The sequence below is a fragment of the Cololabis saira genome, chromosome 15 (genome assembly GCF_033807715.1).
Source record: "Cololabis saira isolate AMF1-May2022 chromosome 15, fColSai1.1, whole genome shotgun sequence".
In the NCBI taxonomy this organism is placed as follows: domain Eukaryota; kingdom Metazoa; phylum Chordata; class Actinopteri; order Beloniformes; family Belonidae; genus Cololabis; species Cololabis saira.
The window spans coordinates 26438635-26463634 of NC_084601.1; the positions used below are offsets into that span (position 1 = coordinate 26438635).

General features: G+C 40.9%; 1 protein-coding gene across 1 annotated transcript in view; it reads right to left on the bottom strand.

Annotated features, from left to right (window-relative positions):
- The window catches only part of LOC133460556 (ubiquitin-conjugating enzyme E2 E2-like), a 41879-nt gene extending 17922 nt beyond the window's left edge, over positions 1–23957 (bottom strand). The window contains exons 1-3 of the mRNA XM_061741185.1: positions 23822–23957; positions 18723–18920; positions 9813–9863 (exon numbers count right to left, since the gene is read on the bottom strand). Coding sequence (XP_061597169.1) covers positions 9813–9863; positions 18723–18913 — 242 coding nt within the window. The 5' untranslated portion in view covers positions 18914–18920; positions 23822–23957. The remainder of the gene's footprint in view (positions 1–9812; positions 9864–18722; positions 18921–23821) is intronic.
- Between the last annotated feature and the right edge of the window lie 1043 nt (positions 23958–25000).

The window sequence follows — 25000 nt, forward strand, 5'->3', positions numbered from 1 at the left end:
ATATAAAACAACTTGTGCTTTTTATTATACCTCTTTTCTTACAATTTTATTTCATTTGTTATTTAAGCATACTCTTACATTAAATACTTAAGACTTTTGAAAACCACGCAAAGTTATGGATAAGCCCTGAATGCAGGCATTGTGATGTCAAATTGGTTTGATACACCGCACGAATCGGCACAGATTACTTTAGTAATACTGTATTTGACCCAGTCTTTGTACGTTTTGACCGTATAGAAACGTAATTCTTGCCATTGTAAGAATGAGATGTTTACCTGCTGTACTCTACTGCCCTTACTTTAACAACTTGTGCTTTTTATTATTTTACCTCTTTTCGTATAATTTTATTTGTTATTTACTGTTTAATTGTGTCTTGCCGCTTTTAATTTTGATGTAAAGCACTTTGAATTACATTGTGTTGAATTGTGCTATACAAATAAAACTTGTCTTGCCTTACACACACACACACACACACGCATGCTTACACACACAGCTGTGAGAAGAAAGGCCTAATCCAATCCCATCCTCTATTGGAATGAGGCCAGATGCTCCCGTCGGTTTCTTGTATTACCTTCACTTTCATCATTTACACACCAGGAAGCGCCGGGAGAAGGAGGCAGAGAGTGTGTGAGGCACAGAAATGGAAGATGAGAGCCTGAGTGGGAGGCCTGCTGTAAAGCACCAGGCTACTGGAGACCTCTCTCTTGTCAGCGTGTGTTTGGACACAGAGAGGAATTATTGAAGTGGTCTGGAAAAAGGATGCCAATATGTTTTCCTGAAGGGAAAAGCAGTCCGGCCTGCTCTGTTTTGCCGGGGTTGGCAGGGGACGAGTCAGCCAATAAATGGCTCCAGTCGGATGAGACGATGGCTTGGTGTGACTTGTTAGAGAAGTACGTGTTTTAGGTTTCTACACAGCAACTCCACATGTAGCCTACGTACGTTATAGTTGGCGTTTAAACTTGTTCATAGGCAGTTGCGTCTGTCTAGTGCGGGACTAGTTTGCTGCAGTCACGGTACTGAGGTTCTTTTATTTACTTCTTTAACCCTTTAAGCAGCAAACTAGCCAAATTGCAGGCAGACCATAGCTCCAGATAGAGCTACATCGCTGGGAAACGTTCCCCACTAGAGGACCAGTGCTGCGTCTATATGAACAGCCCTCTCAGCCTGACACCAGAGAGTTTGGGGTTGCTGATAGTGAGGGTGTGATGGAGAGAGCACGCGTAATATCCAGACGTGTGTTCTGTTTTGAAGAAGCACGTTGTCACGTCCATGCCGACTTTGATTCTGAAGGGGAGTATTTGCCTTGTGAGGAGGATTTTCCGTAATCTCATGACTGAAAAAGTGGTGATGTGTCTGTGCCAAATGGCAGTGAAACATCCACTTTCCAGTACCTACTCAGCCCGATTTGACACGCCTCGGTTTGGTTCTTTTTCACTAGGGGTCTAACGTGCCGAGTAAAGATCTAGACGGGCGATAAGGAACGGCCAGATCTACCAAGAGCTCTGTCACTTCATAGTTGCTCGCGGCTCCCAGCAGCGCCGAGACAAACAAACAAAAAAAAGTGTCTCCACACACACACACACACTTTTCGCATCCCTTGAACTTTCACTGAACCAGAATATATTCAAACATTTAAGTGTTCATTTGCTTTACCAGAAACAAAAGCCTGACCCACAGCACCTATTAGTCCACCCCAAACAGACTTTTGTGATCACAGTAAACAAACACTTGTTTCTGTGAAGCGCCTGAATAAATAATAATAAATCTTATCGTAATATAAAGTGCACTCCTAAAAGGAGAGTTTTTTTTACCTGCCATTGTTTATACTTATGTTTATGTAGTACGTGTTCAGGGTCATGTTCTGCGTGTCTGGAAAGCACCTAGAATGTTGTTTTTTTTTTGTAATAGATGCGATATAAATAAATTTGAAGCTTTTAATAAGCCTTCAGGAATCATGTGTCAAAAAAATAACCATTAAAGCTACAATAACATACATGCATGCACATAACATCCAGGTTTCCAGTTGGAGGAAGACAATCCTGGTCAGAATGAAGCCAAAGAAGGACCAAGCCATTTCCCATGATGTTAATTTCCACAATTTCAACCATTTAAAATGAGTCGAGAGCAAAATGACAGCACCTGTGGTGTAATTAAGATGAGGCTCTCTCTAGATCCTTTAGCTCCCACTCGACTGATCTCTTCACACAGTTGTTGTACACACACTAATAAGGTCACAAAGACAACACTGCAGTGAGCATTGATGTATTACAATTTGCAAATGGTCAAATAGCAATAAAATGGAACTTAACACCAAATAACCTTGAATCTACACTTTCCTGTTATTAAAGGCTAGACTAAGATACTTCGCTTGATGGTCCAGGTTTCTTCCTCCTAAAGGGGAGTTTTTCTTGCCACTGTTTGGCTTAAGGTTTTTCTCCCACTAGAGGAGTTTTTTACCTGCCATTGTTTATGTTATGTTTATGTAATAATTGCTCGGGGGTCATGTTCTGGGTCTCTGGAAATATCCTAGAGACAACTTCTGTTGTAATAGATGCTATATAAATACAATTGAATTGAAAATAGCTGTTACACACAGCTAAACTAAGACAGGCAGAGAGGGAAGGCTGTGGGCCACACCGGACCTGATTACACCTAGACCTCTGGGACCGACTCCAGCTCTGTGAAGGCACAATAATAAACCGTCTCACAAGCACTGTGCTGCATTAAAACCAATGAAGCCACATTTCATGAACACACAGAGCAACGGAGACAGATATGCTTTCTCCACTAAACAAGACAGTTTGCTCTTTAAACAGAACGGTCAAATAAACTGAGCCAAAGGACAAACTGGTGCGCTTCCTCATCCCCGTCGTCAATCCTCTGACACGCATAAGAAGCTTTCAATCAGGACGGGAGTGTGGATGTGATGTACAGAATGATTTAACAGCCTATAAGTATCACTGAGAATCCCACGTTTCCTGTTACAAAACCCATTCTCTTCTTATAATCACTGATTTTAGTGCTCTAAAATTACACAAATGTATTGGCAAAATAGATTTGGTACTTTTCTTCTGCCCTACTAGTTTTAATACTGATGAATTCCTTAAAAGGGGACCTATTATGAAAAACATAGCATCATAGCCTCCCCACCCACTCAGAATCCCGCATAGATAAAGAGGTTAGAGAATGGGATGATAAAGACATGGCTCTGAGGCTGGATTTCTAATTTATTTAGCAAAAACAATCAAAAGCTTGTTTTTAAGACATTCAAAGCTTGTTTAAAATAGCTATTAGATGCCATAATAGGTCCCCTTTAAATAACTGTTTTACTTTACAATTTTTTTTCCCTCCAGATGAAGCCATTTATTTATTGTAACATTTTAAATAAGCCACTAATGCATGATTCAAAGCAGAAGTGTGTATCATCTGGGAATTAAATACACATCTTGAGGAAATGAGCTGAAAGTGGAGGTGCTTGACTGCAGCTGAGCGCAGCAGAATCCCAGCTCATTCATCATGTTGCCCTACAGGGCATCAACGAGTGTGTGAGCTGAGCAGTTTAGATAATGAGGCTGAATGACAGATAGTCCATTCAGCACCATACCAATGCTTAAGCTGGTCACACTGCACAACCTTTAAGGATGGGCTTACAGATGAATCTGGAAATCCACCCTCTTCATCATATGCTTATTTCCACTATTGATCCATGTGTATTTGTGTATGTAGGTGCGGGCCCAGCCTGTCTTTTAAACACGTTTCCACGTGGAAACTCTGCAAATGGCGGTCCTATCCAAACTGCGAGAATGAATATTTGATGATGGTGCACTTACGACAAAGAAGTGGGGTTGGAATTACGACATTAAAGGTATTGTGACATAATTTTTAACATGCTTTTAACACTATTAAAAGTCTTGGCCAATATCCCTCAAATGTGTCTAAAAGGGTGTAACAAGAAAAACTTCACTCCAGTACTCCATGCCTGGCTTCTTTTATGACGGTGTTTTTTGCCTGTGAAAAACACGTCCTTTTCCCCCTTTCCTGTCAATCATTGCCCCGCTCCTCCTCCCAAACCGCACGTCACGGCCCGCCACCAAACCAGATGCGCCGTTTTTGCATAATTAGGCGGAAAATCCCAGAAAGCACACAATACACTGAATGTTAAAAGTTCGTTTTTTTTGGGTGTAATTGATGTCAAGACTCCCAACAAAACACAAAAAAAAATCAAGAAAAATGTGTTTTTCATGTCACAATACCTTTAAAAAAAAGTTCATTTGTAGTTCTTAACATATTAAGAATGTTTTTTACTCGCATGACTGCATTCATCTCTCCTACAGTCAGCAACCATTACAATTATATACAAATTGTAACGCCAATAGCTACTTTCCTGACTGAGAAGGTAGCAACACTGGCTGATGTAAACAAACTTGATGTGGGCTTCTTGGCAAATATTTCTAATTGGACGGTGAATGCAGTGCTGCAGCAGCTTCTACTGTTTGAAATTTGGGAAGTGGTTGGAGGGAAAGGACAGCGATACTGGTTCTTCTTTTCTTTCTTTAATTTTTTTTTTTTTTTTTTAGATTGCCAAAGTACTGCACTGGGACTCGGTATCAGCAGATACTAAAAATCAGATGACTTGGACCCAGACTAGGGAGCACAAAAACTTGTTTGGGACAGCCGTAGTGAAAGCTGTTTCACATTAATCTAAATAAAACTGTTTTAAATAGTCTAAGCCAGTGCTTGCGCTACTGATAACACATGATTACCCATTACTTCAAACTGAAGCACTCCTCAAAAAATAAAACAACTTTGATTACTTGATGACCGTTTAAAAACCTTTCAAAATCAGGGCAGATAAGATGCAAGCTGAGAAAATGAATGCACATTCAGATTTAAAATAAACTCCTGTTTGTAAATGAGAAGACCAAAGAAGAGAGGACAGCAGAGGACAAAACGCGACCGAGATCAGACAATCTTCCAACTCTACGCTGCAATCTGGACCACCAACCCCATCAAGTGCATTACATTCTAGAGACAGGTGAGAAAGCCCTGAAACAATTCAAATACACCTGAGAAGCATGCAATTCAAAGATTATTAACTAAGATTAATTATGAAACAAGGTAATTTCAACAATTTCTGGTTATGGTGTTTGTGTGACATTATCACTGTATTAATGTACACAAACATCCACTTTATTTCTGTGATCAAGGGCATACCATACTGGCCAAATCTACTGCAAACAAGGAGCTGAAGAAAAACTGCTTACACCATGGAAGCCGGTAAAGAAATGGCCATTATAACTGGCAGGAATGGTGGAAATAAACATTAATCTGGAGTGACAACACTCAATAACCTTAGATATTGTGCGTGTTCCCTTAGAGGGTGACACTTTATTTGGACGTAGTACTATCAAACAAAAGTTAACTTTAAAAAGTGCCAAATTAAACACTTCACTAGGCACTTTTCAAACCCCTCTAAACCAACAGCATATTTGAGAAGCTACGGACTTGGACTGTGGAGGGTGCAATGGTAGAAGGAGCGTTTGGAGCAGGATATAATGGTGCTTTTCCACTAGTACCTACTCAGCCCGACTCGACTAGCCTCGGTTTGGTTTTTTCCCACTAGGGGTCTAACGTGCTGAGTAGATACTTTTTCTGTAACTATTCTGCCGAGGTTCTAAGCGGCTGAGTCGGCTGCATCTGACATCATCACACTACAGGCCACCGATTAGTCGGGGGTTGGAGTCAGACGTCTAAGGCCCCGTTTACACGTAGCCGGGTATTTACAAAAACGGAGGCGTTTTCATGCGTTTTGGCCGTTCGTTTACACGGAAACGGAGGTCAAAGCCCCCAAAAACGATCATTTCTGAAAACTCCGGCCAAAGTGGAGATTTTCAAAAACTCCGTTTTCCCGTTTGCGTCTAAACGGAGGAAAACGGAGGAAAACGGAGATTTAAGCTTCAGAACGTCACATTATGCACCAGAAACTCACCAGCGTCATGTGTGCGACCTGTGTTTACAATTAGTTTGGCCACCGTCAATATTTTCTTGTATTTTACCTGTTTAATATTCTAAAGTCACACTTAAAAGTAACTCCCCCCCCCCGTCCAGCCTCCTGCTCATTCAAGCCTGTGAGCGCGTCAGCCAGCAGCATGAAGCCTGAATTATGGTTCCGCGTTAAATCGACGGCGTAGGGTACGCGGCGACGCGCAAGGTACGTGCGCGTCGCCGCGTACCCTACGCCGTAGGCTCTGCGTTAATGTAACGCGGAACCATAAATCAGCCTTAACTGGAAGTTACACACGTGTCATTTGTTGATGTTTTTCCAGGATTCTGATTGGCTTGCATGACGTTAAGAGCGTTTTCATGCGGGTCCGTGTAAACGAGGATTTTTTTGAAAACGTAGAGGGGAAAATATCCGTTTTTGTAAATACCCGGCTACGTGTAAACGTGGCCTGAGTCAGGAGGTGGAAATCAGAGAAAGAGAGACTCTGACAGCGTCTTCTTGTTCATTTTATACGACAGGCAATGGAAGCGCAAAAGTCTGTTTGGTGATCCAACTCTGAGGTGCAGATGTTCATAAACCTGGTGGCTGAGGAGAGAATTAAAAAGGGATCTAGACGGACGATAAGGAACGACCAGATCTACCAGGAGCTCTGTCACTTCATAGCTGCTCGCTTCTCCAACCTCCTACTTCTGCTCCAGGTGCTGCATTGTTATGGAAAAGAAACCAGGCCAAGTTGAGTTGAGCCGAGTAGGTGCTGGTGCAAAAGCGCCATAAGAGTCTATCTAGACTAGAGCATCAATAGCTGAAGCAAAGTTGAAAGTATGTAGTTTTAATCTTGCTTTCACTTTCACCCTCCATTTGTCATGACTCACCCTTAAACTACCACTGGGCAAAGGATTTGATACCATAATGAGCAAACATGCTTCCGCATATTACAATCACACTCATTTATTCTCTTATGGCTGGAAGAATGCATGTCATTAGAGAAAACTCATTTGGGTTCAGTATTGACTGACAGCTATTCTCGTTACAGTCGATGATATCAAGCCATTGATCCCTGGAGGCTGCTCCCCTTTCTAAGAATGATTTTAAAGCCTCATTAGCAAACACTAACCAGCGTGGTTGTTTCAGTTGTTTTAATGAAGGGTACTCTCAAGGTCTCTGCAAATAACTCATCGTAAAAAGGCTACAGAAGGATCTGTAATATGTACACTGATGGTAGATAAAAGCTCTTTAGATTCCTTTATTCCTTTAGGCAAAAAAAAAAAGTGTTGGCCTGAACAAGCCTTTGTCTGTCTTTGTTTGGTTGGGCGATGTGCTCACAAAGCAGGGGTTCACTGGGAGCAGGAGGAACAACAGCAGGAAACAGGAGGGCTGATGGGAGGAAGGTCAAGCATGGTACAACTCCAAAGCCTTCTTACCTTTCAATCAGTACTAAGCCAATTGCACTCCACCCACCGTCTTGAACATGTTGCCTGGCAACATTACATCCCTGAAGTGACTTCATGTATGAGAGTGTGCACATCGTGCTGCAAGAGGATTTTCACAGAAACATTCGAAGCAAACACATCAGCACGACCTGATGAGTTTGAAAACTGTCTGGCACACAGCTGAGACACAAAGGCCAACAAAGCAGTGAATGACATCCCATTTGTTGTCATTTTCCCTTAAATGGCACACAAATGTCAGAGGATCTACACCAAGGACTTGTGTTGGACAAAGTCATTGCACATAAATATAATTTTTTCCCATCGATATCATTTTTACCTTTACAATGCAATAAAAACTCCAAAAGCTGTTCATCATTTTGACAGATTAGAACATCAAGTCGACCAAAGTATTATTTATGTAACTGCAACATGTTCAATAATCGCTCACAGTCTACTTGTAGAAGACAGCATAGAAAAAAATTCAGAACAGACCCTTTAGAACAAAAACAGCCGCAAGACGCCATCTGCCAGAGGAAAAGATGTTGTCTATGCAAGAGTCTTTCTCCTAGGGCGGAAACTAACCACTATTCTGATCGTCGATTAATCATCCACTAGTGAAACGATTAGTCCACTAATCAGATTATGACTCAAAATTATTAAATGGTTCTTATTAAGCTCTCAGATTAAACATTTTACATTAGGTTGTTTGAATGATGTGATTATGAATTAAAGACATTAAAGATGGACACTTCATTCAAAAACACATCTTTGAATGAACTTTACTGCCAGTCCCCTTGTGTTGAATCGTTCACCGCCATATTGTTTACCTGGCGCTGTACTCAATTGTGCATGTGCAACTCTCAGCTCTCAGGAGATGCCTCACTCTGCTGAAAAACCCACGTGGTGACAATAGTGGCTGAACACTCTTGTATAAGGATGGGAATCGAGAACTGGTTCTTGTTCGGAACCGGTTCCTAGTGTTTCAATTCCTTGGAATCGTTTACAAGCCAGCAGTCAATAGTAAACATGGCCTGTCGGTAAAACAGCAAATATGTCTTCCTTGCAAAGGAGTCATCCGACTGCCGTCTTTGCTCAATCTTCAAAGAAAACACAAAATCCAAGTCTTTAACCTGTTCACAGATTTTGGAGGCGAATTTCACCTAAACAGACCTATCCAAATTAAATCAACAATATCTCCACAATTATAAGGACAATATGCAAATTGTGATAAACCAAAGAAAGAAAGATGACATTTTTATCCTCGTCTAATTGTTTTTAGTTTGCACAGTGGAAAACACCATGGTAGCAATGCATATAATTATAAAGATATCACTGCCTGGATTCAGCAACTCCTTGACTACAACTGTACCGAGTTACATGAGAATAGCTTCAAGCATAGCTTAAAGCAATAGCTTAAAGCTTCTTGTTGGAGAAACAGTTGAAAGAAAATACCCTGATGGCACTTGAGTAACTTTTCCACACATGAACTGGTGCATCCAGCTGCTACACCCGGTACCGGGTCTGTCAGGGGGGAACAGGTCAACTGTTGATGCCAAAGCCAATTCAAATGAGCGCTGTTCCTCAGCTGCAGACATCTTCATTGCAGCCTCTGTTGTCATTGTGTTAAAACCTAGACTCTCTCTACAAGGATAGATTGATTTGATTGGTTACCCATGACTCCAGCGGGTTGTAACTAGACGTATCTGCAAAGCAGATTCAAATTTGCTCTCGGTAAGTCCAGATTTCCTGGCTACCTAAATGTTTATATGGGCCCAAATTTACCCGGTGGCAGTCCTGTGTTTGGAGGTTTGTAGTGAGTGAGCCCAGCTGGTGGACGCACAGTCTTGACAGCATCCATGCATCAACCACACATCCACCTTCCCCTGACTCTCTGAACTCACCCTCAAAAATCACATGTTTGAGAAGAAGAATTAGTGCCTAATCAAGACAGAAAGGGCCAAGTGAATGCTCTTATTCAGATAATAACTGGCGTGAGTTCAAAGCATTTCTCTCTGGCTTGGGAGAAAAGGGAATTGTGGAAACCAGCGGAGCTGCAGCAGCGAGCCTTTCCCACCCAGAGGGAGTGGAAGCAAACAACTCTGTTGCTACAAGGGTGCTAAACAGGCACTCAATCCTTCTAATATTTACGCATTTCACCTTTTAACCTCGAGTCAGGTTCAGGCCTCAGATTCCACTCAAAGTTCATTCATTCAGCTTCAACCAAAGCAAACAGCCAGAAAAAATACAGTCCAGCAGTCTACATCCCCCTGAATATGAATACGTTTCTGGTGTGACTCTCTGAGCTGGCACTCACATCGCTCACACACACAAAAGAGCCTCAGGTGTCAGAGCAACCAGAGCAGACGGCAGGCTCCTACCTGCAGTTTGGCGGTGGGTCCAAGGTTATCTCTGCTAGCTCCTTCTGGATCCTGAAAAGAGAGCAGGATGAGCGTTATAATCACCCTGGCACACAGTTGTAAGTCCTGACTGTGAAATCAATCTGGAAGTGTACACAATGAACACCTCGTTGGTTTTCTCATGAGCTCCAGAGCAGTGTGATGGAACACAGGGATACGTCCTGCCACGCCAGATCAACACAGGCACGCACAGCAGTGTTTACAATGTTTCCTTTCGTCTAGAAGGTTTTTGTGCTTGTAAAAATGGATACAATGAGAAACAAGTACTTCTCTCTCAGGGCAAGGCTGCCATTCAAACCTTTTATGCCAGTCTGGGAGACTGCTCAAGTTTTGGAACTTTGGAAGTCTGGGAGAGGGAACTGGGTGTTGAGATAACAGAGGAAATGTGGGACGACATCTGGGATAACGCAAAGAAAATAACTCTAACAGGACAAGAGCGATGCAACTAAAGATTCTGCATAGAGCCCATATTTGCCCCAACCGTCTCTCCAAATATGGAAAAGATGTCTCTCCAGTTTGTCTTAAATGTAAGACAGAAATTGGTGATCTTACTCACTTTTATTGGCCCTATGTAAAAATACAGAAATATTGGAAGGATATCTTGTTTTATTAATTACTTTTATTTATTTTTTTCTTCCCCTTGTGTAGCTTCCACTGTGTTGCTCTCTAGGTTGCACAATGTGTCATATTCACCCAGAACTGAGGTTGTCGTTGTTAAGTAATAAAACACATAAAAAAAAATGGATACAATGATAACTGAAGTTGAACATAACTGTTAGATCAGGGTAAATAAATGCTGCTATTGATCCTGCTCCTGTCTCAACCCCCGCACTTTCAGGAAGCTTAGAGGAGGATTTCCACAGAGTGCACATACAGAAAGGATTTAATGAATGCACCGTAGTGGGGTCACATTTCTCCCAGATTAAGTATTCATTCCACGCCAGTGATTTCCCTGCACGGATGAAGGACGGTGCTGCTTTACAAACGTCTGCTATCTCCCTCTCCAGCAGAAAAACATCCGTTCCTCATTACTGATGAAGCTGTACAACTGTGTTCCCACCATGTCCTTGGTGCATCTACATTTGCAGGTTTCCGTGGTGTAATAACATTCATGGGTTGTTGTTCAATCCCCCAGAAATATCAAGCAGCGGGAATAGCATGTATATTTCTAAGTAGTGACCTCAGTATGGCCTCAGTCGGAATCCGTTTGGACATGGTGATTCAAAAAAGATCAAACTCATCTGAAAAAAACTAAATTGAGTTTATAAGATCGTCTTTAATCCATTATGATGTAAAAGGGAAGGAAAACAATGCATTTCCAATCAGCTGAGCTTTTTATTTTTGTGAAATCCAATTTTATTTATAAGATTAAATCATCTCTCAACACTTGTGGACCTAATAGATAGACTAAATAAAAGACAAATAGGCATCTGATAGTGTAACTCTTACATATAAACTCTGCTTTTTCTAGAAAAGGAGGCTCATTTTGATAGTGTAAAATCAGCATAAATGTATACTAAATGGCCACAAATATAGAAAGAAAGAAAACACCAAAAGCTTTTTGTGCCAAATCTTACACTGATGTGAGAAAGGAACACCAACTGAGCTCATCAAAAGCCAAGACAGTGTCAGGAATATTGTCAAGATAGACTGTTTACTTAATCCTTTTCAAGCTTTAATGTCTACCAATCATGCAGTTCAGGTACCAACAGAAGACTTGTGTGGCTGAACTCATGATGTGGAACCATAACACACACAAAAACATACACCGAGGTTATGAAGGCTCATTTTCTAGTCAGGAGTTCAACATTGGGTTTTTTAACTTGGCACTACTGTCTCACAGCTACATTTGCATGTTCTCTTTGTGCTGATTGGAGGTTCTAAATTAGCCGTGGGAGAGAGTATGTGAGGCAGCTGACTTGGGAGTGACTTGGAGAGAAACTATAGCCCCTTTCACACAGAGATTCCGCAATATTGGTGTAAAGAAGTCCTGCCAATACGCCGCCTTTGTTGGTTCACACAGAACCATACAACGCCGGCATAACGCCGCTCCCGTCTGTAAATTCACACAGCATGCCGGCGTTCCGCAATCAGAGGCGTGACGACAGCGTCAGCGTCTAGTGGCATGCCGGCATGCCGGCTGTGTCATTCACACAGACCCCGTTTCGGCTCTGTGACTACCTCCGCTGCCGGCTTATTGGTGGGGCCACTTGGCCCCCCCATTCCGCCTCCGTGACTTTCACACAGAACAGCGAGGCGGCTTAAAGGCGCAACGTTCCCGCCTCGAACTGGCTGTGTGAAAGGGGCTCTTATTACACAACCAAGTCAGTGGTGTAGGATACATGATTTCTCACATTTATTTTGTTTGTTTTACACAGTAAACCATCTCATGGCACATTAAAACGATGTAATGGAACTCCATATATTTTCCATATATACCCTCACTGCTGATGTTAGGCTGAAAGTATAAAGCAACACATTAGCCTAAATGTTATCTATACAGACAAGAGTGATGACTGGGGTTCCATGGACCATAAAAACCTAAGTGAAATGCTAAAAAAATTCTGCATCTGCTTGTTAAATCAACAACAACAAAAAGCTGGCATTCTTATTTTTACTCGTCCGCACTGGAATCATTCCCAGTGATCTGCAGAGGCAAGTTATGAACAGCCATCCAGAGGCTGCAGGCAGCGTTTTTCTGTTATGTCAGCTAAAAGATGTCTTGATCACAAAGTATTGGATCAGAAGTATTTCAGCAGAAACACATAGTATATGTATTTTAAATACATGCATAGTAAATATCAAGCTACACGATGATATTTCTGTAATGACTTTTGGGATCGACAAAGAAGATGTCCTTTTCTGGAATAGGAGTGAACGATTTGAAAAAACAAGGTTTTGTAACACATATTTACACACAAATGCAGCCACAGCTACAGCGCCAAACCCGGCCAGAACTTCAGTCCTCGGAACAGAACAGATGCACTCAACTTTACCAGCAAAACATCTGTCCTTCCTTCCTTTGACCTTTTTTTTTTTTTTTTTTTTTTTTTACTACAGCAGACCAACACCTTCACTTTTTCACAAAATCCAACGAGTGCTTACAGGTCACACCCTTTGTATGTTAACCGGTATCTTTTAGATCAAACTGGGCCGTGCCGTTACTCATTTGGAAACATCTAAACATTTGTTTTCAAGAATAAACTTGTTCTCTGGTACGGTCTTATTACATTCACTAACAAGCCTATTGATCCACTCAGCGCCCCTTAATCCAACCGTAGGATCAGAACAGTCGTTCCACACGAGCCTGCGCCCGCGCTTCTGTTACAGCAGCTGGAATCTCTGCTGAAAGTGTCTGCTTGTAAAGTAGCTGCCATGGGAACATTTTCATTTCATGGGTCCAGTTAAACTAATGTTCCCATCACACTGATGATGCTGTAGAATGAGGAGGACAAATGCAGAACCAACATAAAAAACCAGCCAAGATATCAGCGTTCATTTTCCACAACTCTTTATATTTGAAATTAAGTACGAAGTGATTCAATTCTTTAATTATTGAAAAAAGGATTAAATTATTTAAAAGAATAATAAAAGCCAGTTTGATGAAGAAATATCATGATAATTGTTAAGTTAGGTGGGTTTTCTTTTCTCTCTCTCTCTCTCTCTTTTTAGCACCATTGTCATATTTTTCTCTTTGAATCAAAAAAGAATACGACTATCTGTATTTGACGACAGCTATTTTGTAACTTTGTTGTAGTTTTTTTTTTTTTTTTTTTTTTTTTTTTTTTTTTTTTTTTTTTTTATAAATTGCGTAATTTGTTTTTGTTTTTTTTATTATTACATTAATTGAAATTTGATTTCTTAGGAAAAAGGGACAGATAAAATAAGCTTAGTGTTCTTTCTGTTCCCTTTCATTCAAGGAAAGAGATTTGTTGTAATTATATTGAACTGTTTTGTTTTTATTTTAATGAATGAAATAAAGAATAAAGTAAAGTAAAGTAAAGGATGTCCATATTTATTAAATAAATGTATGACAATCTTTTAAATGCAAACGGAGGTTTTGTCCCTGGAAATACACGAAGAACATGAAGAAAACACAAAGAAAAGAAGCTGGCTACCCTTTAGGCTCCTGCAACCAAACCATAGGTGCACAAGGCCGGTGGGACATACCAGTCAGTCCAGTCAGTTCTGACTGGGGAAACATTTCAGCTCGTTTTCCAGCAGCTGCTCTCCACAGGTGACTGGTGAGGATTACAACATCTCCACTGTCTTGGCTGAAGATTATATCTGGAAGGCTGCCACACCGTTTAGGAATAACATGAGTCATCAGGTTTGAACACACTACGGATTATTAGGGCCATGCAGGAGAAAAAATATTTGAGAGGGGAAGATTTTTTTTTTTTTTTTTAAATTGTGCACTTTGAGAAAAAAGTCGAAATGTCGAGATTAATGTTGAAATATAATTTCAAGAATAAAGTCAAAATTTTGTGAATAACGGTGAAATTTCGCCTTTTTCTCAACATTTCAACTTTATTCACGAAATCTTGACTTTTTTCTCCGTCTCTCCAAATATAGAAAAGATGTCTCTCCAGTTTGTTTTAAATGTAAGACAGAAATTGGTGATCTTACTCTCTGTTTTTGGCCCTATGTAAAAATACAGAAATATTGGAATGATATCTTGTTTTATTAATTACTGTTATTTATTTTTTTCTTCCCCTTGTGTAGCTTCCACTGTGTTGCTCTCTAGGTTGCATAATGTACCTGTCATATTCACCTAGAACGGTTCTGTTTGGGTTCTTGCGTGGTAGTATGGTATTGCTGTTTTGTCTGGTCCTGTCTTTTGTATGTTGGTTTATGAAGAAAATTAATAAATACATATATACAATGATATCTGAAGTTGAACATATCTGTTATATCAGGGTAAATAAATGATGCTATTGATCCTGCTCCTCTCTCAACCCCCGCACTTTCAGGAAGCTTAGAGGAGGATTTCCACAGAGTGCACATACAGAAAGGATTTAATGAATGCACTGTAGTGGGGTCACATTTCTCCCTTTTAAAGGAGACCTTTAAAGGGGACCTATTATGGCATCTAATCCCTATTTTAAACAGGCCTTGAATGTCTTAAAAAACAAGCTTTTGATTTTTTTTGCTTAATACATTAGAAATTCAGTCTCTAAACCATGTCTTTATCTTCCCATTCTCTAACCTCATTTTTTATGCAGGATTCTGAGTGGGCGGGGCTATGATAATGAGGCACTGTGCTGATTGGCTGCCTGAATGACGTGATACACCGCTACGAAAAAATGGCGTTAGCTCCGGCCGTCGGAGTTAGTTGTGGGCGTGGTTTCACGCATCGGAGGCCAACCTATGTAAATCTCTCCCGTCGTTACGTAACGACGAGAGCAGAATCTGAACGGCTCGTAGAAGCCACATCACACTGGATGGATCATTGTCAGGTTGTCAGTGAGTTGTCAGGCCGAGGGGAGACCACTTTATATATGTTAAAGCAAGAGAAAACGTGTTTTTCATAATAGGTCCCCTTCAAATTAAGTGACGTTATTATTACTTTATCCTTAAACATTTCAGATAAAATGCAATTTACAAGGGATTATTGACTAAAGCGAAAAAACTGCTACTGCTGGACTAACGGCAGAAAAAGACTTCACTGGTAAGTTTGTCCTTCATCTTGTTGGCATCTGGACGGCAAATTAGTCCGCAACCCCCCACCCCGTCCCGCATGACAGGTTAAAGAGTGTTTATGTACAAGGAAGTCATTAGAAAGATCTTAAAATAACTGGAAATGGGGAGGACAACACAGGCACAGGATATATATAAACAAGCACAAGAGCATCCAAAAGGGATTCTTTACACTTTCCTCAGCGGGGAAATGACTGCACACGGCAAAACTGATGAAGGACGGAAGAAAGATATATTTGCCAAGCAGCGTGATGCAATTTCCATGGTTATGGAGTCCTCCTCAGCTTGAGTGGCTGCAGTGTAATTTTATCTGCAGTGTTTCCTGAGGTGGCTTGTTTACACGGCTGGAGCCGGGGACTCGTTAGGGAGAGTGGTGCAGTGAGCAGGCTGCTAATCAACATCATTACACCGCCAGATCCTCACACCTCTGCACAACTTTAACCAAACACCTGCTTTTCCACATGTTCCATGGTGTATGTGTCAGAAGATTATTGACACAAGCCAGCACCGAAAATAACACTCAGTCTGTTAACTGTGTTTTCATAAAGCAGTATGTTTCACACGCATCATTTTTTATGATGTAGGTCTCGTTGTTCATATGAAGCCATTGCCGTGGGTGAAGTATGACTGAATCACTGCTTTTGTGCTACAGTTCTCTGTTTCGAGACATTTCTTATGGCGCTTTTACACTAGTACCTACTGAGTCCGACTCGACTTGCCCTCGTTTCAACACCCAGATGAGAAGTGGGCGGGTTGGAAAGAAGCTGCTGTGACGTATCTGATTGTGTGATCTAAACGAAGAATACAACAACACTAAAGATGTAGAACCTGGAGGAGATGATAGATGTGCTGCTGGGTCTGTGACTTGTGTTCGATATCAAGTTAAAAAATGAGAGTGAGAGAAGCTTCAAGCGGCAACGCTTTTTTTTTGTTTGTTTGTCTCTGCGCTGCTGAAAAGTCAGCTGGAGTCGTGAGCAGCTATGAAGTGACAGAGCTCCTGGTAGATCTGGTCGTTCCTTATCGCCCGTCTAGATCGCTTTTTAATTTTCTCCTCAGCCACCAGGTTTATGAACATCTGCACCTCAGAGTTGGATCAACAGACTTTTGCTGCCATTGCCTGTCGAATAGAATGAACAAGAACCCGCCGTCAAAGTCGCCTTTTCTCAGATTTCCGCCTCCTGACTCAGACGTCTGACTCCAACCCCCCGACCAATCGGTGGCCTGTAGTGTGATGACATCACAGCCTGACTCAGCCGCTTAGAACCTCGGCAGAGTAGATACAGAAAAGTATCTACTCAGCACGTTAGACCCCTAGTGGGAAAGAACCAAAACAAAGGGAGGCGAGTCGGGCTGAGTAGGTACTAGTGGAAAAGCGCCACTAGAGAACATGCTGGTGCTTCATTCAAGCGGTGGTCCCATGGTCCCAGCAGATTAGGAACAAAAAAACTGGAATGGCTTACATGCGGACCATTGTGATTGAATTAAGAACACAGTGCAACTCAGACTCCTTCCTAAAACAATGGGAAAGAAGAACACTCATTTTAATTCCCATGTGAACCTAAAGGTTACGTTCTAGAGGTAAAACAACCCCCAGGTCTATTAGTGTAAACTTTCATTTTGGTCAAAAACAACATGAATTAAGTTATGCAGTTATGAATGAGACTGAAAAACCTGTGGACACATTTTTTAGTATCCTTTCATTTAAATAAGAAAAAAACATTGTTGGCCAGGTCTAAGTCTTTCTAGGAACTTGTCAAAATGCAAAGTGACTAATCTCCTTTGAACAGATATTACAAAACGGGAGTTCTCTGGCAAGTCACATCCGTTCTCTGCAGAAATGAAGACTTCAAAGAAAGGAAGACTATATACTGTGAGACATGGAGAGGCTCGGTTCTGTTCTGAAGCTGCAGGTACGAGGACATTTCAAGACTATCAAGATGTTCGGGAGACAAATGTGCTGTCCAGTTACAGAACTGGTCCCAGGTGCAGGTCATGGGTCGTCCAACAGGATAATGACCCAAAAAACAACTAAAACCAGCCCAGAACCAAACACTGGACTGTTCTGAAGTGTCAATCGATGAGTCCTGATCTACATCCTGTTGGACATCTGTGGAAACATCTGGAATGTGCAGTCTGGAGAAGGAACCCTTCAGACCTGAGACAGCTGGGGACGTTTGATCATGAGGACCAGAACATCTGTCTACAGGTGGACAAGTGTCCTTCAGCTCTTTTGTTCACAAACTCCTACAATTAAATATATATCCGATCCCTGATCGGGATGCAACGTCCGATTTCGCAGGCAGCACAGGTTCAAATCCCAGCCTATCCCACTGTCCTACTTTCAAATAAATGCCACGGGTGCCAAAAAAATCTTTAAAAAAAATTAAAAAAAAATCCAAGTCAAGGTTCATAAGTGTGAGTTTCATTAATCAATGTTCAGTAAATGATCATTATTTATTACTTTTGTCAGTTTCAAGATATTCCAGTGGCCACTATGGATTTTTCTATCTTTAATAGAAGGTTAACAACATAATAGTCCACATGTGTATGTGTTCGCTGCAAACTGGCAATTAATGTTAGCCCTTGAGGCAAGTGACCAATGTTAAAATAATTTACTATTCCGAGCCTCTTGACAACGGAACATCATTCCAGTACAGTGAGCGTGTGGATAGCGTCCCTGCAGACAAACTGAGGTCATTTTAACTTTATATATGTACAAAAGTGTAAAACAACCAAAAGGACTGTTGGTACAGGCACTGCCGGGTAGTCCCTGCCATCTTAGTCCAGTTCAGCCTCTGCCTCCAACACCTGCATACTTTCCTGTCCTGATCTAGTTCTATGGACGCATGGCGAGCTGCAATTTTATAATCCTGACTATGAAGCCATAAAATCTTTACGGCTCTAATAAAGTAGGCTGCTAGACTTAAATGAGTCGTATGTTTAAATAGCAGCCCCCGTTTGAGGTAAACTCAAATAGTCATGTGAAAAAGAAAACACACTCTTTAATTTTAAGGTATTATGTAATTCCATAAATTAAAAAGGATCTATTGTTTAGTAGATCAACACAACCTCGGATAACCAACAACTACTAACATTAAAACAGTCATTTGTTTTGTGTAACAGCAGCAGAGCCAGAAGGCAGCGGCGACAGAGCGGGGGCAGCGGTCCTACCTCTTGGCACTGGTGGACAGCTTGGCCGCCGTCTTGCTGGAGATTTTGGCCTCTTTCTTCTTGGGCTGGGACTGGTCCCGCTGCTCGGGGCCCGGCTGCTCCGGGGGGGGCGCTTCTCTCTGCTCAGCATCCGAGCTGCCCCCGCTGGTGTTGGGGCTGTCGTCCGGCCTCGGCTGCACCTCACTCGACATGCTGATACTGTTGAGCACATATGCACATGCAGAGTTAAGCACACAGCTCATACACATACAACATCTAATATACTTCATAACGTATATTTTATCTTTCTATTTTTTTAAACCTGCCTTATAAGAGGAAAAGCCAGAAGCAAAGATGTATTTCTGCTTAATAAATGCCTCAAACTATTGATTTAGTGGCTGAGGAATTACATTACTGATCACGGGTTAGTACCCCGTTTTCCTTTGGCCTAAGGTTTTTCTCACCCAAGGCCACTTTTTGCCTGTTAATTTAACCATTGTTTATTTAATAATTCGAAGGTTCTGCTTTGGGTCTCTGGAAAGTACCTAAAGACAATTCCTATTGTAACAGATGCAATACAAATAAAATGTAATTGATTTTAATTTTCTAATCTTGGTTTTTTCCTACCAAAACGTTAAACCAAAGATGTATCTGTTGTTTCGGAGGGTGGTGTAATAAGGCAACCAGGATAAAACCGCTGCTACAGGATAAAAAGAGAGGACTTATCGTTTACACGTAATTGCAAGAGAATTCATTCATTTTTATGCATTTTTTAATTTGAAACATTTGGAATCCACCTTAGTTTCTGACATAATGAGAGACCCCGACAAGGTGATGCTCATCAACATGATCTCATCAAAGCATGAAGCGCAAGGTATGCCTTGATTTCCTGGTCTGGCATGAATAAGTACAACAGTCTGATTGTAGAGGGAGCTTATTTTCTGCCACCTAAAATAAGATAGAAACTGGAACAAAGGATGTCCAGATTATTTATTACATATGACAGAGGCGTTGACAAGGTAATGTGGCCCTTGACACTGAGCGAACAGCCTCAGGTGAGCTGAGAGTGGAGAAAGTCCAGAGGTTATAAGGGTTACAGCAACACAAACTGGCATCATTTCAGATGATTTTCCTTACAGAATCCCTTGGGAAGGTTGATATCAGGTGGAAAATGTTTCCAGTTGTCAAGAGAGGGAAAAAACTAAAAACAAAACAGTGCACCTCTTTGTGCTCATGTCAAAAGGGATTGGGCAGGTAGTTTCCTCTAGAGATGCACCGATCAGGATTTTGAGGGCGATCACCGATCTCCAAAATCAGTATCTGCCGATCACCGATCACAGTTGGAAATCCATTAAATTCTTCAATAGTGTTGTCTCATTTACAACACTGACATTGTATTATTAGGTATAAAAATTAGGAGATGAGAAAGTATCATGAATTGACCGTTTTATTTCAGGCTGAGGCAATGAGCAATATTTCACCCTCTAGAGACTCTTAGAGACGACTTAGACTCGGCTTACAAAGAGTAAGTTTAGATTACTAGCTGCAGCTTTCCTGTGGTAATAATTATGTACAACATGTGCTCCAACACAGACAACAGCAGACATGTCACTCTCTAAAAGTTGATACAAGTTGTAAACCTTAGTTTTACTGAGGAAAAAGGAATAAATCTTACAATAAAAAATGAATTATTAAGCTTTGTGAAAGCTTTAGCGGCAGCATGTGAGGAAACTCTTGTGAGTGAAACTCTTCACACTAGAGCTCCAAATGTCACTCGTGAAGCGACTGACACGACTGTCGTCCTGTGTGAGGGTTAGGACTGTATAGTCTGGTATAACTCCGGCAGACATTCATCAGTGAAATATTTACAACGCAGCAGCGTGTACTGCTAAGGACGTGTTTAACCCCCGACGTCTTCTACAACAGAAAGCAGCTGATGAGCTAAGTATATGAATTCATTACCTTACGATATAGTTCTTTATTTTTCTGGCTGTCATTTATATGTCTCTGTTACATTCAGTGGAGTTAGCGGCGTTGCTCCTTTTCTTTCTCTGCCTTAGCGGCAGCCAACTTTGGCAGCTCAATATACTCCGTGTGAAAAACTTTCAAATGTCTTATCAGCTTCGTTGTGTTGAAATTCTTTTGTAACATTCCTCCTCGGGGTATCTCCTTTGGACATACCTTGCAAACTGCAAATTTGTTGTCCTTTTCTGACATTGTAAAACTCCCATACCGGCGAGGCCGGCCACGCTCCGATAGGAGACCTGGGTCTGAGATGTGGGAACGCACGCGCTGGCGGCGGTTTGTTGTTGTAAACGTCATCAAATCGGCCTGATTTCAACTATTATTTTCCGATCTCCGATCAAAACCGATAGGGCCATTATCGGGCTGATACCCATCGGTTGCCGATCGATCGGTGCATCTCTAGTGTCCTCACTGACCCCAGTTGCCATCATCATCCTTGAAGAGGCTTCCTAAATTGTATTTCATTCACAAAAGCCGATAGATAAAACCCACACCTAAAGAGAGCCCATGGTTAAGGCACATTAGGAATAGGCGCATATTTGAAATTAGGAATATATTCATCTGCCTCTGCCTCCACATCTGATACATGTAAGTTGCTTTACCTAAGAAAATATTTGATGACTTGATGACACGGAAAGATAACTGAATTGAGTTTATATACATTACTGAAAGTATTGTGCTTTTGATTTACTTTATCCAGACTATGGCTGCTTTCAGATTTACAGCTGAAATGGTTCTGAGAATGCTGGATGAAGAGCCAGATGAGGATGCTATTGGAAGTGATTCTGAGTCTGAATTATCTGATGATGATGATCCAGACTATGTGGCAAAAGATCAGGCTGCTAATTTGAGGGCTTCCTCAAATCCAGCTCTCCTAGATGAAGAAGACAGAGGACTCATCTGATGAGGCCTCAGAGGAGGAAACCCAGACCCAGTCCAATAGACGGAGTAAAAAGGGGACTTACTGGAATGAGAATCCCCCTACTCCCAGCAGAACAAGAAGCCATAATATTCTGAGGCTGAGAAGCTGCCAAGGACCTATACCCTTGGATCAAGAGCTGTTTCACCCAAAGATGCCTGGAATATGTTTATCAGTGACAACATCATTAAGGAAGTTATAAAGTGCACCAATTTAGAGGGAAGAAGAGCAATTCAATTCAATTTTATTTATATAGCGTCTAATACAACAGAGTTGTCTCTAGACGCTTTACAGAGACCCATACCCAGAACATGAACAAGAGCAGCTGCAGCTAAAGGGAAAGAGTGGAGAAGCGTTGACAGTTATCTATTGTCGGATGTATTTGTGTGTTCCAAAATGAGAAATAAACATGTTTCAAAAGTTATTTTTATGAATGTTTGGTCCAAATCACAACTAAAATATTTAATTGAAGAAAAATATTATTATTATTATCATATGCCTTCATTTATCTTTAAATCATACTTGGATAAACGGGTCATTTTTGATCCATGTGTGTAAACTTGATATAAATGAAGTACAGGACTGTCTCAGAAAATTAGAATATTGTGATTTTCTGTAATGCAATTACAAAATCAAAAATGTCATACATTCTGGATTCATTACAAATCAACTAAAATATTGCAAGCCTTTTTATTATTTTAATATTGCTGATCATGGCTTACAGCCTAAGAAAACTCAAATATCCTATCTCAAAAAATTAAAATATTCTGGGAATCTTAATCTTAAACTGTAAGCCATAATCAGCTATATTAAAATAATAAAAGGCTTGCAATATTTCAGTTGATTTGTAATGAATCCAGAATGTATGACATTTTTATTTTTTAATTGCATTACAGAAAATAAAGAACTTTATCACAATATTCTAATTTTCTGAGACAGTCCTGTATATTCAAAAAATAAGTCTGGAAACATATACATAATGATACATGGTACTCAAAAACAAGTTATCAAAAGAATCTGAATCTGAATTTTTCATTGTCTTTTTTTCTTCTGTGCATGATGCTTTTCCTTCTTTTTTAGCTACTTTTATTATGGTGATTGTTTTTGTTTTTTTTCATTGACTTTTTTCTTCTCTACTGTGCTTGATGCCTTTCATTTTAGCTACTTTTATATTGACATACTTTTATATGTCAAGAAGAAGGGTATATACTGTATATATGTAGTATTGCTGTTATTATTATCATTATTGTTATTTCTATTATTATTCTTTTTATATCGGATATTCTTATATTGCAAGTAGGGGCCGGACTAGATAAGCATTTGCTTCTTCCTGTCCCTTCTTGAACAAAACTGGTTGTGCTTTATTATTGTTGTTGATGTATGGTGTTTTTTTTTTCTTTTTTTTTATTGTTTTGTTCAAGATGAATAAAGATAAAAAAAAATCTGTGTATTATTGAATAGTAAAATACATTGATCTAAAAAGATACAGCAAAGAAAAACTCAGCCTGCATGAGATACCATGGGATATGAATGCAGGTCATGTTTGACCCATGTTGCGCATTAAAAGGGGTTAACATGGGCCGTTACTACCGTTTCCAGGTAAACTGCGTGCATGTTAACGTGTGGCCGAGCTGCTTCCCCGGTGGGGAGCAGGATTCCTGGACACACGGCTGGGGAGGAAACCTGGGGGTTCTGGTCGAACTTCAGTCCACTTCGGGAAGATGTTCCGACGTAGTTAAACCAAAACAACCCAAAACACAACCCAAAACAGCCGTCTGGGCTAAAACAGCCGTCCCAAGCTAAACGTGGAGCGTTAATCGACGCAGTGCCTACGGCGTAGGTTACGCGGCGACGCGCAGCGTACTCTGCGTTGGTGTAACGCGGGACCATAAATCAAGCTTAAACCCCCCCAGCTCTGCCCCCCGGGTCCGCCAGCCCTCCAGCCCTCCAGCCAGGCAGCTTCCTGTCAGAACCAGGTCCAGGTGAACGCCACACTGGTACCGTGTCGTGTGGGTCCAGTACCGGTTCCGTTCGTGGTTCTGCTCCAGCACAAAACACAGAATGGACCCCCCCCGTCCCCGTCCCCGTCCCCCAAGGGGGAGAGCACATACACCTACATTCTGCTGGCAGACCGTGTTGTGTTTGGATCGGGGGGGGGGGGGTCGGGGGCTCTCACCTCTCTACGCAGGAAACCCGCACGGCAACTCGAACAGCGACCCGCACAGCCGCAGGAGAATCGCGTCCTGGAGCCTCCGCTGGTCCGTAGAGCCGCTGGTCGTCCCTGGTCGTCCCTGGTTCTCCCTGCGTCGCCGTCGCCGCCGCCGTCCTCTGCTGCTGCTGCTGCTGCCGGGGAAGCGCGCTGCGCAGATACACGCGCAGCTTCCGCTTTCCCCTATCAAAATAATAGTGAGCGTAAAATAATAATTATTCCCTACATTACAGAGGTGGAAAAAGTACTGAAAAATTGTAATTGAGTAAAAGTATCTTTACTTTGCTTAAATCCAACTCAAAGTAAAAGTAAAAGTACTCATCTAAACATTTACTTGAGTAAAAGTACAAAAGTACTTCATTTAAAATGTAATTTGAGTAAAAGTTACTTTCAATTATTTAATGCAAAAAAAGGATGAGTCACGAATCAAATCCAGCACAAGTTGTTTTAATTAACTTCGAGGCATATTAAAGTACAAATCCACACTTGTAAAAGCTCAGCTGAGCTCAGTAACATAATCCTTTTAGTAGTATTCAAGTATTCAAACACAAAATAAAGTGCCCAATGCCCGCAGGATCCTGCTATTCACAATAAACCCATATAAAATGCCCATAAGATTTTGACGTGAGGGGGTTCAAATGTAGCAAAGTAAAATACTTGGGTCAAAATGTACTCGAGTAAAAGTAAAAATGACATTTTTCAAAAACTACTTAGAAAATTACAAATTACTCATAAAAAGTACTCAATTACAGTAACGTGAGTAAATGTAATTTGTTACTTTCCACCCCTGCTACATTACATACTGTTTAGAAATATGGGGGAGTGCATATTTTACCCATACTAAACCGATCTTTATTCTTCAAAAAAGAGCGGTAAGGATTATCACAAAATCAAATTATAGAGAACCATCAAATGAATTAAATATTTATTAAATTAAGGGCATTTAAATTCATGGATTTAGTGGAATACAAAATAGCATTGATAATGTACAAGTGTTCAACAGATTGTTACCTAGTAAAATTGTAAGCATGTTTAAAATAAGGGTAAGTAGATATGAGCTTCGAGGGAAACATATGATTGAATAACCAAAGTCTAGGACTAAAATTAAAGATCAATGTATTACTGAAGGGGTGTAAATATATGGAA